Below are 21,908 nucleotides of genomic sequence, written 5' to 3'. Positions count from 1 at the left end.
CTCGAGACACTGGCCTACATATTCAAGAAGTTTCACATCAAACCCTGTGTTTAGATCGAATCTGTGTGTGATTGGTTTGAGTAATTGACTTCATCAAGGAACCCGTCTTATAAGAACAAAATATTTGTGAATTGCTTGATTAATTTTGAGAAATAACTTGTTATATATATCCTTAAATTATCCGGATTTAAAATCCCCATTTTATATTCTATATTGAACATTTAATCAAATGAACTTTTTGTTTTGGACAAAATATCATTTCAAAAAGATTCCGCCATATTTTTTTAAGATATTTCCAACAAAACTATATTTTTGGACGATAAATATAACAATTCTTTGATTTGTGAGGGTGCTACACCCCTGCCGGGCCACTTCCTCCGGCTTTTAATATATATATGTACCAGAACGCTTTTGAAAAAATGCTGTATTTCTTGTATTTGGATTTAAACGGATTCGCGTCCCAATGTGGACTAAATCTGATTAATCTGAACCAATTAGGAATGTTAACGCACCTAATGAGTAATCAGCGTTACAGATGTTTCCACTCTAGAAGACGTTGTAATAAATATCGTTTTAGGTGAACGGGAACAGTGGTTTCTTGTATATGCAAGTCCAAAACGGATAAATATATAGCCTTTTCCACAGAAATATTGTCAGAGTGAACTGAAATTTAATAATAAATACAGGATGCATATACAATCCAGTTTTTTGTTGCATTGACTATCAGGAACAGAACCGTACAACTTATCTATCCATACTTTTCAGGCTGTTTTTTTACTCATACAATTACAGCTTTTGATGGACTATGAATCATTGATAGTAACACTTAAAAACCATCGCACTGGTCATAAAAAAAGCACACAATTTCTCACCTGTTATTACCCATTCCGTTTGCTATTAATTTACCTCCATAAATGGCTACATACACGAGTTTTATTAGCCGTAAACTATTCTTCGAAATGAATATTCTCATAAATGTTACATACATAAGGATATTTTTATGCGTCAGTGTGTTTTATAATAAATATAATAAAATAAATTACTATTTACAAAGAAAGAAGGGGGGAAAACACAAGAAAAATAAGATCATTTCTTCAATGTCTATTAAATTTACCCTTAATAAACTCAGATATAGACGATCATTTTTATTTATTCCTTAGATATTCACAATATCCTTTTTGTTTTTGTATACACTTACAAATATGCCTAAGCAGATTATATTAGCAGGTGGTCTATTGAAATCTGAATACTTAATAATTAAATAATAAATAAAGATTGAGCGATTGAAATAAATTCATATTTCGAAAGCATAAAAAATAAGTTAGTCAATAAAACAAACGTGAGCTCTTTAGCTTGCATATAAGTTGAAAAAATAACGCTTGAATGCGATGCACTACTTTCTATTTGTAAACTAGAAGTAGTTGTGCGTCTGCAGGACCATTGTTTACGGCGTCAGCAAGTAAGAAACGTTGGAAGGGAAAGAGTGATGTGTCAAAAAGGGCAACTTGAATCAGAAGGAGTTAAAGAAAACAGCCCAGACCATATGTCCATATGAGGGCCCATGCAAGAATTTCTTTTTAATTTTGGAATATTTATTGTATTGTGTATTATCCTTGAAATATCCCCAGCCTATTTGGTTGTAGAACTCGCTTACCTGGGTGCTGCACGGAAATTAGTACACTCAAGTGAGATTTTATTACTCGAAGTTGTGTGAACCAATTGCATCAAAAACTGCTGATCTTATGTTTGTTTCCTTGTAAGGCCAGTCACTCTCATAGTTAAAATGAGCAGGGAAAGAAATGTTCCAGTCAAGCTCTCTAAAATTCTAGGGCAGATATTCTCCCAGAGAGTTTTCTAACAAACTCAAGGTGTTACAGTCTACACCTTCCCCAGCCGTGCAATTGTCCTCTACCAGGATGACGCTCCTTTCCATACAGCAAACGCTACATAGAAGTTCCTCTTTCAAAACAGCAACACAGTGGACTTTTGTCTCAATTCCATGTGCCCCCCTACAGCTCTAACATGAGGCCCCTTGCCTTTACGTTCTGTCCTCACGTGGAGTCAAGGGTATGCACCATCACCACCCGAGTATCACTGCCTTGAAGGCCTCTGTCCATGAGGACTGGGAGGACATGAGTGACGAAGCTATTGGCAACGGAAGTCAACCTATAGACGGCATGTGAAGGTCATCGTCGCTGCCAAGGCAACTGCAGTGAAAAGCAATTGTTCTCGAGGAGTGTGTGAAGACAATGGACAATTATCATGCAACGCCCAATAGTGACTGACAACATCGGAGTAGAGTAATATCGTCAAAAAACTATAGTTATTCGTGACGTCATTATATAGCTGGAAAAAGATACTCCTGCATCACTAATCAACGGTTGCTTTAGTGACAACACTAAACAAAAAGGAAAACAATAGTTTTATACAAATGGTTGCAGCTACATCTGTTCCTGGAAGAGCTTTATAACACCAAGTCAGACATCATTTTATGAAATCTCTTCACAATGAAATAAAAAAATTAAAGAATGAAAAATGTGCGAGCAACAACGAAAAAGTTCACGCTTGTACGATCTATCTCCTGCCGGTGACAGTGCCAAAAAGACTGTAAAGACTGTTGGGATCATAATTCGAACGGTCTACAACATCAAAAATTTAATTACATTCCCATAAACTCAAGAAAACCAAAACTTATGCAGCAACAATATAGCAGACCTACTTCTTGCCTGCTTATATGTCGCCCTTCTCCGCCCCTAACCTACCCCCCTGGACTTTGCAGTTTCAAGTGTCCTCGAAAGAATTTCTACTGCACTTATCATCCTACTTTTAATTCTCTCCGAGCTGCAAGCAGGACTGCAGTAAAACCATGGACACGGTTTTCATCGCAAGGGCTGTCAATTTATTCGCGCGCGTGTCGAGGCGGTTATGGCTTTGAACCTCGTCAATAAAAAAAATGTGGCTATATATATAGTGTTTAAACATTTTGGGTTGGTGTTGTCTTTTCTTTATTCCAAAAATCAATATTGCAAATTTTGGGTTCCTACACTATTTAAAAAATCCTCTAATTTTAATAAATTAATTATTCCTGAACCTTATTCATTCATTAAGAAATTGCAAATGATGTATATTTATCAAATGAAAAAATATCACTCTATCTGGGGTTTTTTTGGTCACTATAAGGGGGTTATATACTTATTTAAATAACATATATACTTATGTATTCATTGAGTTTACTTTTGATTTGCTTTTGTCTTATTTACTAGAGTCGTTTGAAAAGTCAATGAAAAGCCCAAGAGCTGGCACTACTGGTGCGTATCGAGATTATGTGTATTTAGAAACATCTCTTAGAAGAACACACACCAACTTTCAGCTAGATTTGTACATTTCTTTCTGTTTGGCATTCGTTTGAATTGAGGAATCGGGTTGAAAGATATAGCGACTGTCTTTGGGATATGCAAGGAATACTTCTCATTGTCAAAAAACAAAATCCACATACTCACACCTCAGCAGTTGTGGTCGCACAATTAATGTGCCCACAGCACTAGCAATTATACCCACCTTTACTCTTTTGCAATCCATCACCATATGATGGACTTTATCAATTATTCCTGGATTAGCAACCTCAACAGGGCGTTCAGAACGTTCAGCGAAACTTGTGCCCATATTGTCACTCAGAAAATTTTGAAACCACTTATAAACTTTTCAAATTGTAGTTTCAGATTCCCCATAGTGTTTATCAAGCATTTTGTTACTCCTATTAGGGGTTTTGCGTTAAATTAAGTAATGTTAAATTAACACACGAAACTCTTTTTTGCCCATTTTTATCAATCACTCCACTTCCTCGCCAACAGAAAAAAAACAATCTGGATGAAGGTGTGTGTTCCTCCAAGAGAGGCTACTAACTAAATTTAAAAAGCCCCAGTAGTGCCATCTCCCGGACTTTGAAAGGACTTTTCAAAAGGCCCTTGTATATTTGATTATATTAAGTTTCTCATGCTTTCAAATGTTTATATAAACGTACTTAGATAAGAATATTTATTACGTATGAGGATATTCGTTAGTTCAGAAGATTTTTAGGTTCGTTGTCTCTTATTCATGTATATATTTCATATTTATGACTCCCTCCAATTGAACTCTTGTAGTATATATTATATTTTATGTATCTATATATTTATACTTTTTAAAAAGTAGAGAGAATGAAATTTAAATTATAATATGACACAAAGATAGGCATGAATTATTATGAATATTTGAAATACATATACCTACACACATGCAAAATATATGAATAGAAGATAAGGGTGTACTTGCTTAACTACATGTTGCTTTGAAAAAAGTTTTGTTAAGTATACCGGTTCTTTATAACCATATACTAGTACTGAAACAAAATTTGACCTTAGCCAGAGCCTGAAGAAATGCACTGTGCCGATATTTTTGGTTTTATTTTATAGTATAGATAGTAAGAAAATATAAATATTTTATGACGAACTCCATGGACATGAAAACGAACTCTATTATGCCTCAATTCTTTCCAATTTTTCCGAAACTTGAAATTTACTAAAGAGTAATCGTTTGACCCCATAAAGAAAAATATTAATATTAAATAATCGGTCCCAGAGCTAATAATGATTTTATAGTCAAATAATGGCTTTATTATTAGGGAATCTTTTGATTATAAAAAAGTTACCGGGCCTAGATCTCCATTTTTCAATGTGTTGTACTTTTTCAAAGAAAAAACACTTTATAAAAAAATTCAAAACTGTATCAGACCAGTTCGTAAAATTTATATCCGTTATTATTACTGACATTTTATATTATTTCTACTCTTATATGTAAATATTCGTATTTATATGAATTTATGCAGTAAAAATGATTGTAACTAATTTGATCTTCCATCAACAGTCCTGGATTTTTCTTAATTTTTTTATCTAGATACATAGCACCAATTTGGAACTTTTGAATAACGAAAAATCCGATAGCACAAATTAATTATATCACCTATTATTTGCGTTCCAAAAAATAGACTTCGGTAAAAGACAGTATATATATATATAAAATTAATAAAAACGTCTAACATTTAATCTTTTCTTGGACAATTATTAGATAATAAATTTATTTTAAATTATATTTTTCTTGCTGTAGCCATAGTAATACTAATATTTAATTAATAGTATTTTTACTCATTCTGAATTCATTTTTTTTTAAACTATGAGCCTCTGATGAAAAAGTTACAGTATTTGACTTCAAACATAAATAAATTTATTTCTAAGCATGATAAAGACTTTTTTAAATGTTTTTTGAATTTTATAAAATTAGGTTTTAATATATGGTCAAATATATTTTCCTTATATTCAACAGCAAACGCTGATGAATCTTAAAATTAGCAAGAAATACCAATAACTATATGGCCGTTTATTGAATGCCATGATGCAAAAAAGAAAAAAAGTAACCCCATATTTGGAATTAGGGAATTAAGTACTTTGTTCTTGTGCAACAAAAAAAGTTGTTGGATAGTGTTATCGATAAATATTATTAGAAAATAATAGAATTAATCGGTCTAATGGAAACAACATTTTAATTATACTAAAAACATATGTTCCATATAATCTAATAAACATTTTCCCACTATATCGGTTTCTAACTATCACATCCTTTTGTTAATAAATTCCAGAACACAGTCCGACATAACTAGATAACCAATTACTTGGACTATTCGAGAAATGTTTACCCTTTATTAGAATCAATAGTTAAATGTATATGCTTTATATATCCTAAGGACTGATATATCGGTCATTCAGTCCTTCACTCATTCTATCAAGAAAAAAAAATAAGTTAAAGGGAGTATGTCCCCGTGGCTGACAGAAGGGTGCAGGTGGGGGGTCCTTCCATGTACTATTAAAATCGGAAGTAATAGGATGTTAGACAACTATCTAATTAAATTTAAATGTCAAATTTGAAAATGTTATTTCATATTTGGGTCGAACAAAAATAAATAAAACAATATGCCTTTTGGGGCATTCTATGTCAAATTGACCAAAGCATGTAATCTAACCCTCTCAGATATCGAAATTTTTCGGCAAAAAAGCTTAAATGTATGAGTATATCAAGTGTGACAAATTTCAGCACATAATTCTAGGTAGTTGATGAGATAGAGATAATCATCTCAGTGCATTTTTTAGACCAAAATTTTTGAACGTTGCTTTAATGTCTTACTACAAGGACCCCATAAAGGGGTGATCGACGTCATTGTGATAATAGCAGCAACAAGAGCAAAAAGACGACAGTTCAAAGTCTCAAAAAAGAATGAGCAAACTATTTTAAAATAATTTCCAGCTTTATAAACACGTGATTTAATATAAACAACTTTTTTTTTTTTTTTTGTCAACTTTTAATCAAAAAAATGAATTACTGTACTTCAGTTTTCTTTTGTTATTCAGTTTAAATTAAAAAACCTGGTTAAATTATAACCAAGTAAGTAAAATTGACCAAATTTCTATAGACAAGTAACCTAAATTTGAAATCCCACCCTGGGAGCTATAATGAAAATCCCACTCAATTTTTGGAACAGTGATATCCCTACATGTGTAAAACATGTTGCCAAAGTTTCATTTTTTTTTGATCAAGTACTTGCTGCTGTATTTCAGATTGATTTTTTTTTAAATCAAAATTGAGGGCATAAGAAATGTTTGACTTCATTTTCGGAGTAATCACACTTCAAAATAGTTAAGTACCAAATTTGAAGATGTAAGCTCTTTTGGATCAAAAAATATACAAGAGACTTTTTTGGTAATAAGACATTAAAGTGACGTTGAAAATTTTGGTCCAAAAAGGTACTTGGACGAGTATCTATATCTCATGCTTAAATATAGCACACTTAATTTAATCATAAATTTGATCTGGAGTGTCAAAAATATCAAATTATGGGAGGGTCGTGTGGCATTTTTTTTTTCCGTCAATTTGAGATAGAATGACCCTATTTAGAAATAGGATAAAGCTTTTCTTTCTTAAGAATCTGTTATTAAACGTAACATTAAAGAAACTGTTATTTGATCAATATCATCAAATATTTTATGAAAAACCATTTATTTTGCTAAAAAATGAAAACGTCCTTTTTTTTAAAAAAAAGTAATTATTTCGGAATAAATTGGATATCAGTTGGAAAAATTTAAAAAACTACCCTCGTTATTTTCTTATCTTTAACAAAGTAATTAGACTCCTTCAAAGTATTAGAACATATAATTCTTCTTAAATTATTTCAAAGATTATTATAAAAAAAGCTTACTGCCTCATTCTTCTAGTGTCAAAGAGTTAATTATGAATATACAAATATTGTTTTTTTGTTTTTGTTTTTTTGTAAAAAGTAATATCTTTTGATTATTCCCAAAATCAACTTTCTGAGTATATAAATTTTAACAATCTGTAGATCATTTTTAAGAGTCAAGTGTAATCTTTATTCATATATAGAAAATATTTAGAATTTTTTTGTATAAATATATATAATACAAAAAGCTAAAAAAAAAATCCATACAAAAATTCTTAAAAAAAGACAATGAACGTTAAAGCATTATCTTTTATAGAGGATTTCCTTTTAAAAAAATAATGACGCTTTAGGTTTTTAAATCTATTTTAATGAATAATGGGTATATTTGAAGCATTAGTTTTTTTGTTTTGCTTTTTTCAAAAGATTTTACTGATTAAAGACCTATTATATATTCGTCTTTAACTGAAAGTACGACAATAAATGATTATATATTTCTTAAAATATATTAGGTAAAGTAAAAAGTTTTGAATATTATTCGCTTAATATATTTAGTGGGCTAATCTCACGACTAATACATTGCATCAAAAATAAGCTTAAAGCCTGCTTAAAGGTTAAGTATACTTTTAAAAAAGAATCGTTTACATTTTGTGTTTGTTGAAGTCAGTTGTGTATTACAGGGTTCCTAAGTGGAAATAAAAAAAGAGGAAATTCGATAAATTCTTCAGTGTCAACACAAACAAGATGAAAAGACAGAGAAGGCGGCCAAAAATTTTTGTGCTGTTTATGGACCTAATACAGTAGTATCCAATGCAGGAACAAAGCAGGGTTTCAAACGATTTCATTCTTATAATATGGACGTCGAAGATGTAGTACGATCTAGTAGGCCATTCATCGAAAATATCGATAAAGTAATAGAAATGTCAAATTGGACCGGGTTATTCATTTTATTTATTTATTTTTTGCCAAAATAAAGCAAAAACCCTAAGAACTTTTTACTTCCCCCATTATATCAAGCATATTTATGAATACCAATAATACTTCTAAGAAAATATAGGTTCAATAAATAATAATATCTAATATTTGCAGAATAAAATAAATTTACATACATTGACAGTGTTCATTATATTTTTATTTTGAAAGGTCTCTTGGATTCGAAAAAGTGATTTGAAAATACTCACAATTGGGGATATCCTCTACACAGAAGATCAGAGATTTGCTCCGATACACGAAAATGGATCTGATGTTTGGATGCTCAAAGTAGGAAAAGCAGAGGTACGGGATTCGGGAGAATATGAATGCCAAATTGCGTATCATGACGACAATGAAAAAAAGTTAACAATGACATTTTCTCTCACCGTTTTGGGTAAGTCGATATATTTAATTTCATAACGGGATATTAAAAAAAACATAAAAATTGGAAATTAATTATTTCTCAGTTAATAAAGAGAAAAAACCTGAGAGTTTTAGGTTAATTGCCTTTGTTCTTCTAAGAGAATGAAGTGGCGTCCGCAGGATTTTAAATATATAATTATTGTTCTTATTTTTTTGAAAAAAATTTAAAAATATATAGTTATTCACAACAAAAAAGTTTCAAAATTATATTTTAAATATTTAATTTTTTAGAAAAAAATCCATAGGCATTCACGAAAAATTTCAAATATACACAATTCATCTCAAAAATCCACACCAATTCATAAGAAATTTAAAATTATATTTATTTATAAAAAAATTATTTTTCTTTCAATATAAATGGATTTTTGAATTTTTTTTTCAACAAATTTAATATTTGAATTTTTTCTCCAACATTTAAAATTTAATCTTTCAAATTTTTTTCCAAAGAAAATCATATTTGAAATTTAATTTATAAAATTTTAAATGTCGGAGAAAAAATTCAAATATTAAATTTGTTGAAACAAAAATTCAAAAATCCATTTATATTGAAAGAAAAATAATTTTTTGGTATAAAAAATTGAAAAATTAAATATTTCAGAATTTTTGTTTTTGTAGAGTTAAAAGTTTTTAGAAATTTGGAGGGGGGGGGGTTTATAGCCACTCCAGTCCACCCCTTGCGGATGTCCCTGGTATGTTAGATATTTGTTTGTAGTTTTTGTATATTGTTTTGCTGTTTCCAAAGCACCTCTTAGTTTGAGTATATTTTTGGCTTAAGTGTTGGACCGGGTCCTAGTACTGCATTCCAAAGCAATCTTTTTTTAATCGGTACGGGCATTTTCACCATTCATACTAGAGTATGATACGTTTTAGACAAACACCTCCTACTTTAAACTTAAAGTATCTTGTTTCTATGAAAGAGGTTATATACGTATTTAAATATCAACAAAAGAAATATTGTATATAGTAACTATGTCATTTCAGCTGTAGCAGCAGGGGCGTCCACAGGATTTTTAGCCTTTTTTTTCGAAAAATGTCCTTTTAAATTTATTTTTTAAACAAATCCTTAAATTGAATTTTGTTGGGGGGGAGGCCTAATTTTTTCTCTATATCAGTTATTCTTTTAAATCTTTCCATGGAGGGTATACAACCCCCTTGCCCCCCCCCCTGCGGACGCCCCTGTGAGGTTACCATAATAGATTGTTACGGACCGATCCTTATTAATTAAGAGAAAATCGACTCCCTACAATTAATTGATTCCATGATTTATAGTTCGAATCAGGAATAAAGTATGGATGATACAATAATTAAACTGTTATTGTATGCTGTATTGTTGGCTCGAATGTGCAAAAGAAAATGGACTTACCTTTAACCTATCAAAATTAAGTGCAATAGTCGTTTCAAAAGCATATAAACTTTGATCAAAAATCTTACCACAATTAGAAATGGATGGCAATGTGAAGAAATATGGCACACATATGAAGTACCTAGGTGCGACTTTTGATCAAGGGTTCACATGGACAGAGCATTGGAAAAAAAAGCCTCTAATTCTTTTCGGATTTTAAATATGGTGAAAGCAATTATTGGACAAAAATTGGAGGCTAATCTAAAACAAGGTTCTCTAGTTGTATGAAGCTAAGACCACATCGATCATCTCCTATGGGTGTCTAGTATGGAGATATGCAATCACTGCAAATAAATGTGCAAGGAAAATATTGAACACCATTATTTGAACAATGTAATAATCAGATCTGACTCTCAATCAGCAATTGCTACAATCTTTAATGTATTTACTACTAGTAAAGAAGTTTAAAATGTAAAGAAACTATCATCCAAGAAATGGGGAGGAAAATATACATCTAGAATATTGCAAAGGAAATTTTGACATTCAGGCAAATAAATTAAGAGAGCAGGCCATCTCACCAATAGGTGCCCGTCCTATCTTACGAGAGACATCAAGTCATGAATGAGGAAAAGGAAGATATTCATATTTTATAGCTTATGAGCTTCAGCTTCATATCAGGCCATACAACTCAAGTTTTTGGATTTCCCTTAGGGAACATGTCTCCAACAATGCATTGATATATCTATGGAGGGGGAAAAAATATAAGAAATGGTAGAACCAAATAGTTGGGTTAAGAATTGAAAAAGGAATCAAAGCAAGCATGAGTCCACTTTTATCCTTATTTTATGTGTATGTCCCCTCAATCGAATAGATGAATCAACAGAAGTGTTTCTACAGTTCCATGTAAATGTTGTGTAATTCCGTAGATATATTCCAATGGCAATATATATTCTAACTTTAAACCTAGAAAATTGGAGGGTATAGCATGGAGTTTCAATCTTTTTTGAAATCGAGGGAAGAAAGATTTTTTCCGCCTCATAGCGGTGTTCTGAGAAGTAACTCACGAGTTGGCGGGATTGAAATGAATAGAGCAAACTCTATCATGTTTACTTAGCTTTCAATTAGATCGTGGGATGGATTGAGTACACTCATGATAAATATCTTCCTTCTTCGGGAATACATCAGGAATAACATCTGGATCATATCCTTCATTCGTATATCCTTTTCTACATCCAGGGCCACAACATATTTTAGGTATTGGGTTACACCATCAGCCAAACATAAGAGGAGTAGAAAATCGATATTATTTTCGCGAAGAAAATATTAAAAAGAACAAAATTTAAAAAATACTGAGGACTAAAAAAGCAGTTTCTTTCCTATTGTCCCCTACGATGTACACTTTTATTTCTTATTTCAACTAGTTTAAGTCAATGTATATATAGTAGTCATTGAATTAAGTAAAAATTAGCAATTACTTACACATCGTGTACGTACCAGGTGGTCCATTGACAATATTTCAATAATTAACTCAAGTTGAGGGATTGAAATTAATTCATATTTCGATAAATTAAAGCATAAAAATTAGTTACAAAACAAAACCTGAGCTCTTTAGTTTACGCACAAGTCAAGAAAATTAAACTTTAACGTGATCAACAAATTTCCATTTGCACACACCAAGCAGTTGGGTATCTCCTGGATCCCTGTCTACGCCATCAGCATGTTCGAAACGTTGGACACGAAGAAGGTCTCTGTCAAAAAGGCCAAATTAGATTGTTCAGAGAGCTATAAAAAGTGGGTGGAAAGAGACTTTTGAGGGTGGGAGGCTACTTTTGACACCAGCAATGGAAAAAAACTATCTCCTTTGTTGCAAGACTCTTTTAAATGAGTCGTTTTAACTCTTTTGGCCCCCTACAGCCCTGATGCCAACCCCCTCAGCTACACTTTTTAGGTGCATGTCGAGGAGAAGACATGCAGTGTCCGTCATACAAGCATCGATGCCCTCATAGCCACTATTGGCTAGTATTGGGACGCCATGATAGTTGACTGATTTGCAGAGAGTGCCAGGCCTTTTGCTACCACCGGGAAGTAATCATTACCACTATGGGCGGCTTCATTAATGATTAAAGAAGCTCAGACACACATCTATTTATAGTATTAATTTTGTTGAAATTATACTGTTCATTAATAAATTATAACTTGTTAAAGTTTAAAATTCAAAGTGTTTAATTGACCACTTGGTATTTAGGCCTGATTATTAATGATGTATGCAATGGACTATAAGCAATAATAATCAGTGACATTTTTCAATTTACGTACACTTTTCTATCTTATTCTGATGGATTTTTTTATTTATCCATACATTTTTGCTTTTATTATAAATGATGGTATATGTTTATGTAAGTACTTGGTGTGTGGAGATTTATAACTCTCTACCTACACCACAACAGCTACGAAAGGGTGAACTATTTAGGGAAAAAAAAATAAAAGATTTTGAGAGAGAATATCATTTTTCAAAGGGGACAAAAAAGCATTGTCAAGTGACATGTTTCTACATACACACAATTGGTAGGAGGAACAAGATGATATTTAAAAAATATGTTGTAACCATCAATAATAGCATTTCCTGATCATCATTTATTTTTGAGGAGAAAGAGAAAAAAATATATATTTGGCAATATATAATTGCAAAAAATTACATTGTAATTTCTCGTTAAAGAAGAAATAATCAATTTTCTTATGGTTCTACAACAATAGAGGGACTCGAGGATGAAAATATGTGAGTTGATTGAATAAGAAAGTAAATTCATTATCATATTACAGAGTTTTTTTAAGTGCTCCTTTTTTTAGTAGTTTATATATATACATTTTTTTTTTTTTTTTTTTTTGTAAATATAAGTGGATAATGTTTTTGAAAGAGGATATTTTGAAGGTTCAGGAGGATTTAACAATATTGCATTATTTTGGTGTTTTTTTAAAGCAGTAATAATAATCTAGTAATTTGCTTGTATAAACAATGCCAATGCTTAGGAAATCTTTCAATATATATGAATTTTGGGTATTTTTAATACCTACATTGAATGCCTTAATTATACAATGATGAATAGTGCTCTAAATCGTGTGGATTTTTTAGGCAGTCCATTTTTTGGTAATTGGAAGTATGAATTTTCATATCTTCAACTGTTGCCATTATTATTTAACTCAGGATTAGTGAAATTCATTCAGTTATATTCAAAACCTGATTGAACATGTGTGTACTCATAAACGGCGGAGAGGTACCTATACGATTTGTTGTGAAATTAAAAATGTAAATCTTTGTTGTAAACAGAGAAGAATTGAGGATCGACATCGGATTAACTCTTGTCAATCTCCTTGTTTATTGCCTTTTCCACATCCTCCATTGTCATAGCGAAATCGGATAAAAACCGAATTTTAGTACAAGTTTGGCCCAGACGGAAGTTAGGCTGAATTAGACAAAGTTTACCCGTCTCAGACTGGTCTAGAATTCCAAGACAAAAATCATAAAATAGCTTTATTTTTATTGTATCTTGCAATCTGTCATTCGTAAAGAGTCAGTTTTTACTTAGTAAGGATGATTTCAGATAATATCCGTACCACTGGACTCGAACCAGGAAGATTGATGAGAAAAATAGTGTAATTGCCGTAGCTCATGGACAACCCCCTCGGGTGAAGTTAGTCTCTTGAATTCAGTCTATGTAGGTTCGTGCCTAGGTGGTTCATAGAGAAAGAAACATACTTTATGTATATGGATTTTGCAGAAAGATTTTTAGGTTAGATGGAGTAAACAATGTTTACTTATTTTCAATCTGTGCAACTCCATCAAAACAATTAAGGAACATAGATAAAATAATACAAGCATATTACCGCCAATTTTTATTTTAAATTGCTTTTGACGGATAATATCGAATATTTCTATGTACAAATTAGAAATGATGACTATGGACACGAAATAGTTCTTTAAGTCTTATATGATGCAATAATCTGTCTTGATACTCCCCAAAAAATATCTACACTTATGTCACATAAATGTATGATTACTTTCGCAACGAAGGTGAGTGGAGATTATGTTTTTGCCTATGTCTGTTTGTTAGTCAACAGGATAACGAAAAAAGTTATAAATCAATTCTTACCAAACTAGGTACGAAGATAATTATGTATGGTCTCAGTAAAGGCCATTGAATTTTGAGAAGTCAACCTAACATAAATAGTAAAAAGTACATGATTCAGATACATTATTCAATTTGATTTTAGCCGAGGCTTTTGTAATCTGGCCAGTTCCCATTCTAGTTAGAATTGTTTTCTTCTTTGTTTTGTTATTCCACGGTGTACCTGAATCCATTCAAAAATTGGAAGGGGGGGGGGCAGTTACGTTCAAATGGCCTAATATATTCTTGACATAATTATCACGCAACTTCTTCTTCCATTTATTGTCACACTTTCTACCTAACACCCTCCCCGCATACTTACCCCTGTTGGACAAACTATGAGTCCTCACACATGAGTAACTTCGTTACATCAGTTATGTAATCTGTACTTCTGAAGATTCATTTTTTATTTAGGATATATACGTGGTATGTTCAAGAAGTAATGTGACTTTTCCATTTTTACCAGCAAAGTACATTTGGTATGTGGTGATTTTTTTATGTTAGTAAAGTCGACACAAACACATTTTTACTGGTTCAGCTATATTTTATGTTTAGTTTGTTTGTCATAGGCCTGATATTTTGAAGTATTTTGGGTGTTAGTCGATTTTTTGCTATTGAAAACATGGATCAAAGAATTTGCATCAAATTTTGTGTAAAAAGTGAAATTAAATGCTCCAAAAACTTGAAATGCTGACAGTGGCATACAGTGAAACAGTTTAGAAGTGGTACAAACTCTTCCAAGATGGTCAGGAAGATGCCAATAATGAGCCTCACTTGTGGGCGTTTTGATCAATATTTTTTTTTATTACTGTGGAGTTGTGCATTAGGAGTTTTTAACATGTGGTCGTACGGTCAATAAAGATAATTTTATTGAAGTTATGGGCTGCTTGCAAGAAGCAATACTAAGAAATCTTCTGGAATTTTAGAAAAACAACTCATTGTTTTATCTTTCCTTTTTTCTTCAAGTTCTTTATATTCTAGGTGAAGATATAGAATAGATTTTCTATTTCTATTTATAAAAAAAAGCCTATTTTAATTGATTTTTGATCAATTTAGTTTTTTATATTATTAAGATATTTTAACATAATAGGCTGGTCATGTTGCGTGAATATAAGTTATAAATATTATTCTGTAGAAAAAGATTGAATCATTTTGTATGATATTTACTAAATTAATTTATATGTAATGGGATTAAAACAAAATAATTGATTAATTGAACTCATAAGCAGTTCATTTCCCTCGGAGTATTATTGTAATCTATATTCATGCAACCTAAACAGTTAATTATATTTAAATTTCTTAATAATTATTAAAAACTAAATTGACAAAAATCATTCAAAATCGACCTTTTTTAAAGGTTCTTTTTTAACTTGAAATAGAAAATATATTATATAACTTCACCTCGGATATACCTCACAGGAAAATATATAAAAAAGATATTAGCTTCGATGTAAGGTCCTTCATTTTACTAGATTTTTTGGTAGCTATATACATTTTTTATTAATTGTAATCAAGATAAAGTAATGAATAATTTATTTTTCAAATGCTAAAAAGTTTTATCGACGTATCCTCACTTTTATGGTTCTTTCATGTTAAATATGGCACTCAATCGTGGCTATACCCCAAAAACTTAATTTTTTTTGAAGGTCTGAAAGGCCAAACCGATATCCGTTGAAGATTTGATGTTCATATTCGTGTTTAAATATAAATACCAAAAAAAATTGGGTTTCAGTATGCAGCCCATAATACTTTTGCATTATGTTACTCATAAATAACAAATCTTTTCTTTCTACCTTCATTTTTTGTTTCTATACCCCTCTATTCACCCCTGCAACGCAGGCACACTCAGCTAATATATATTATATATATATAAGTAATTATATAACGGTGTTGACCCCCCTCCTCATTATGAAAGCTAGCAACGCCCCGGAGTTGAATATCAGTTTAATAATTAGTACTTAGCAGTGAACAACTTCTACTCGTAAGTACATATGAAATAGTCCCACAGTTGGGAGTAATGTATTTTAATTGGATGGCGATAAGTTAATTTCCGGCCATTTTCTTCTTCTTCTTTTTTTGAAAAAAAAGAAGGAGATACAATAAATACTTATGTGGTATACATATATGTATCAAGTATGAATATACTCCATTACTATTTTTTTTTTAAATTATTATTTTATTTCCATATGGGATATATAGGGATTTCGAAATAAGGACAATGTCCAAACTAAACCACTGACAAAAGAAAAAAGATTTTCCATTTATTATAAAAGTATTTTCCTCTTTACCTATATGTATATGGAATTTATAATTTATTTGCTATTCCATAACACATCTTCTCCATATTAAGAGTAACTCCTGTTGGATACGGATATAGCATTAGTGACAGAAGATGGTTGTTAGTTTAATTTTTTTTATTGCTCAGGGCAGTCATCAGAGGAATATAGAAATCCTTCACGGAAAAAAAACAATTCAATGAGTTTCCAGCCAATATGATCTACAAATATCGAATAAAAGTTTACATCGCTTGCTGTTTTTTAATACTATATTAATTATTCTCTAATACTTTGAGTGCATAGTACTTCATACTTGAATAAAATATTCATTAAATATTTATGATAAAAGCAATCAAAATATAGAAAGGTATACAATTATACTTTGGGTTAACAGTATCAGTTGAATAAAGAATGCCCTTGCATGAATATCAAAGACAACGACTCATCTATATGTTTCACACCCAAGTACAACAAAAATATATCATACCTGGATGCACTCTAACTGTGTATGAAATTGACTATATGATTTTGGATAGAATGGCTCCGGACCACATTGCAAAATGGTTCATATTGGAACAAGCTGTTTAGAATTTTATGCGAGGTTTAAAGAGAAAATTTTGAAGAAATGTCCAAAAATTAGCCTTCCACGTATTTACGACCAATGGCAAGGGTTTGGAAGGTGTCCCCTCAATAATTCTAGCAAAAACAAATTTTGTAGGACTCCAGAGCCATGACAGGTCTCCAAAACACCTATTAACTCTATAGACCATCGATAAAGGATTCGAGAGGCCAAATGCAATTTTAAATTTTTTTAAAGCATAATAGTTTTAAAAAGTCCCCGCTGTTGATCAGTATCAAAACCGCCAAAACAACCAATGACCTTCAAGATTAAGAAAATAAGTCCCAGTTCTCTCCTAAAAATCCAGCCAAAATAGGGGTCCTTGGAGTGTTTGATGGGAAAGTTATGCTCTCATACTTCTTTAAACCGGGAGCTAAATTTGGACCAAGGAGTAGATGTGGCCATTTTATACCGCCTATATAATTTATGTAATAGAAAATTGATTCGTTGAATTTTTATACCAAATATATACGGAACTTATAAGAAGGTTAATTTTTTCAATTTATTTCAGCCAACGTATATATCCAGATAAAATTATTAAATCGGTATAAGGTTTAATTCTGAGCTATATAACGAGTGGTCCATATCTGGGATGTTTTCTTTAACTCCTTCGGGTACAGTTTTGCGTTTTTACAGAACCCTTCGCCCTCTTCAAAGTTTCAGACTTGCTGACGGTGTAGACGCTGATCCTGGAGACATCCAACTACTTGGAGCGCTGGAATGGAAATTCGTTGATCACAGTAAAGTGTCATTTTCTCCACTTGTTCGTAAACTAGTGAATTCAGGTTTATTTTGTTTTGTATCTTATTGTTTATGCTTTAATATATCGAAATGTGAATTAATTTATAACTCTTAACCATCATTATTTATTGAATAAGTAATTGTTGAGTTTAAATGGACAATCCGTTATACACTCCTTCATAACTTTTGTGAAAGAAACTCGATTTGTTGAATTTTTAATCCAAATGTATGCGAAACTTAAAAAAAAGTTAACTCTGTATATGCAAATAAAATTAAAGTTTACTTCTGATTTATATATTTTCAATTTGAGTGCTTTTTAATTTTATACTGATACTTTTAGTAATGGTGTAATGTAGCACCAAGCAATTCTTGTAAATTTCATACATATTTCTGTACATAGAAAAACAATTTTTTTGCCAAATTTGGTTGCAATTTGAACCAATGGAACATTTATGTTAATACAAAATATGTTTCATACGAAATCTTTAATGTTTTTGCATATGATCTAATACAAATGAAAATCAAATAAATATATTTTTTGAGTTGATAACCATAAGGTAAAACATCAAAAAAATGCAAATCTAATATATTTATGAATGATATATCTTTAAAAAGAAAGCTTTATTTAATATTTTAACTTCTTATAATTACTTTGAGGCAAATATAAGATAGGTAACTAATATACTTATATAAAATTGCATTCACACAGTGTAGAAGTATTTTTTTAATACTTCTAAATAAATGCAAAAATATTTGTGGAAGAATATATGAAGAAAAACCATTATAAAATATTTAAAAGTTTGCATTATTATTTATTATATCAAGTTTTTGAATGATAATGAAAGAAAAAAGCTGAACGAAAGAGATTATTAGTATTAATTAAAAATTTGTGGAATAAGTCTTATTATAATCTATAAATAATACCTTATATTTATATAAAATAAAATTTAAAGAGAGGCAAATGTAAAATGTACGTAAGAGTTAGCTAACTATTTGTAGAATGTGTATCATTTAATACCACAGATTGAATATATTTGTGCGATGAAAACATGCGGTTACTTGGTAAATTTAATTATAAGATATTTTTTTTTTAATATATTAGTTTTGAAAGATTTTGAAACTAATTAAATATAAAATATAATTCAACCAATAAATATCATTTTTAAATAAGGTTTTTTTTTCCTAAATTCAGTTCCATATATTATAAATTATGTATACCTATTTTATTAATTTTCTCTTTTAAATGGATGAAATATGTTGAAAACACCAAAAGTAGAAAACCTATATTTTAGAAACATATTATTTTATCGATATAAAAATTGTCTACCAAGTACCAAGCATTGAAAGTAATAGTTAGGCATTGGCCAAAAGACATATTGTGCTTTACAAATGTAAAAGATAACCCCCCAAGAAATTATTATTATAACTCTCGGTTTCTCATGAGCACACTTTAGTCCATCGAGCGCTCACTAAAAAAAAATATCTATGCTACATTCAAAACGCTTGTGAAAGTGCACATTTTTACGTAAAAGCAATATAAATTTTTTTTAGAATCTTAACAGGCAAATGAATATTATGATATGATACATTAGAGAGCAGTAACAAAAGCAAACAGTATACATGTACACTAGGGTGCATCAACCCCCCTCCAAGTAAAAGTGCCCGTGATATATGCATAAGTGCAAGACAAATATCCCAATTATATTTAAATTTATATAAGTTTTTTTTTTTTGTTATACACTTTTTTTTTAATTTATAGCAAAGATAAGTAAGAATGCTTCATTTAGAAACACCACGATTAATGAAATAACACAGATCCACTATTTCTTCTATTTTAATTTCTATAATTAGCTTATCTTTATAAAATTTCATCTACATTCATTAGGTAAATTCTACTTAAAATATATAATAATGATGATTGTTTAGTTAATATAATTTCAGTTATTTTCTGTAGTTGATTTCTATTATGAATCTGTTGATTTCACTTCTTTTTTGATTAAATCAAAATTTCCTCTCATTTGTCGGATCTTATTTTAATTATGTTATCAAATAAGTGGAGTTTTGAAACAGGTTTATATTTGTAATGCCTTAGAGAGTGGAACCCAAAAATTGCATGAATAAATCGACATATATCAAAAGAATTATGGAAAGTTCTGGAATCAAGAACAGACCATTAGGAGCTAATTTGTGATGTGTTCCATATTTCATTTACCTATATTTTTATTCAATTTGTCTTCTTTTACAAGGAATAACAGGGTCGACATACCGGCGATAGATTGGAAGTTCTTAACGATGAAGGCTATACCCATGGCGTACCACACTGTCATGGTAGCAGCTCGGAGTAAATCAAAATGTGGGTGAGAGGTACGGCAGACATTTTTCTCCAAGACACTCTAAGCTGCAAATCTCCAGGAGATTTAGGTCAAGGCTGGAGGAGAGCCACATGAAGGCATACCGATAATAAGCCATTTTGTTGCTGCAGAAGTTGTGTTTCTTCTTTAGTTTGTGGGGATGTAATGGATTTATTGGTGTTGTATTCAGTTCCAATTTTAATGCCAACGGTCTCTATAGCCTTCTCGGGACTGATACCGGCCCAGAGAAAATCGCAGACTCGTTTTTTTTTTTTGTTGTTCCGACATTTTTACACTTAGAGACATAGGATGAAACAAATCTTGTTAATTTTTGTTTCAACTGTCGTTTGGATGGGTAAGGAACCCTTTTAATTTAGAATAGCAGGGATAAAATATTAATTAAATACTACGACACGTATTTGTTCCACACTCTGTAGAAGAAGAAAAAACCTGTTATCGAGGGTTTGTATTATTATATAATTTCTTTAAGATAGCAGACTTTCATATTCGTCTTGTTGCTTGAAGAAGGTGTATAAAAAATACACAAAAGATTTGCTTAGCAACAATTTCAATTAATAACTATTTCCCTGATTTTTTAGTTCAAAATATCATTTATGAAAATTTCGCTCTAACGTAGAATATTTTATACGTCACTGCTTAACTGAGATTTGTTTGTGCCTTTTATTGAACATATCAAAGCGATATTTTCATCTTTTATAAATATATAAATGTGTGTATGTATTACAGAGACTTAGATTGATGATAAAAGTATATAAGTATGTAGTACTATGTATACATACCCTCTAAGTATACATTATTTAATATTTCGTATATATATTTTCCCCTATCTGTTATATTCATTCTCAAGAAAAAAATATATTTGCTCATCCTTATATCTATAAGATTGGCGTAAAATGTACCTCGGTGGAACTTTATTGAGAGTTGAGCACATAACACACTCTAAGTTTATTATCATGTAAATTTAATATTAAGGTTATAATTTTTTTTTTTTTTTTAAAGCTGTGTGAGTGGCTTTCTTTGGACCAATCATAACAAAGAGTTCCTACTTCATCATAAAAATCAATCAAATCTACTGCATCATTAATTCCTCCTCAATTTTAACAAATACATTTTTTAACTCCTACAGAGAACTAAAGCTACTTGATTGTTTTTACGATCTATAAACATGAAAATAACCATTATAATTCGAAATTTTTACTCCTGAATGGTAATCCTTTTTTTTCTTCTCACAATGTGTTTATCTCTTGGAATCTTCTTACCATCAAATTCACATGAAGCGATATGAAACATTTATTTACAATCATGAAAGAACTTTTTTGATCAAAGGATTCTCAGTTTTCGACCCCCTTCTAAAAATTATTACTTCTTCAAAATATTACTTAATGCTATGCCCACAGCACGTAAAGTGTTCCCCCTAAACTTGCAAATTTGAATGGACTCTGAGAGCTGTAAAATAAGCGTTTGGGCCTCCCTATAAGATGGGAAACTAGAATAGTGTCAGAAGAAAAACGTATGGATTTAAGGACACATAGGAACTTATTAATGATTATTTTGTTTTTGTGGAAGTTTATAACTGATGACATCAGATACTTAGTTATTAGACTTCCATAAAAAAGAGTCCATTTTTTGTCAACTTTTTTGTACTTAAAAGACGTCTTAACCAACTTGTAAAACAAACAGACATAATTTTTAAAAAAATTGAAGCTAGGAACTTTTATATTTGACACTTTTGTTTTTATTTA

At 30.7% G+C, this 21,908-nt stretch overlaps 1 protein-coding gene across 1 annotated transcript in view; it reads left to right on the top strand.

Annotated features, from left to right (window-relative positions):
- Positions 1 to 21,908, top strand: part of LOC121116704 (zwei Ig domain protein zig-8) — a 443,349-nt gene that overhangs the window by 346,966 nt on the left and 74,475 nt on the right. Inside the window, exon 5 of the mRNA XM_040710994.2 lies at positions 8,402 to 8,624. Coding sequence (XP_040566928.1) covers positions 8,402 to 8,624 — 223 coding nt within the window. The remainder of the gene's footprint in view (positions 1 to 8,401; positions 8,625 to 21,908) is intronic.

This window comes from Lepeophtheirus salmonis, chromosome 4 (assembly GCF_016086655.4).
Source record: "Lepeophtheirus salmonis chromosome 4, UVic_Lsal_1.4, whole genome shotgun sequence".
In the NCBI taxonomy this organism is placed as follows: domain Eukaryota; kingdom Metazoa; phylum Arthropoda; class Copepoda; order Siphonostomatoida; family Caligidae; genus Lepeophtheirus; species Lepeophtheirus salmonis.
Note: the sequence above shows the minus strand (reverse complement) of the source record. Positions and strands in the feature narration are given on the sequence as shown.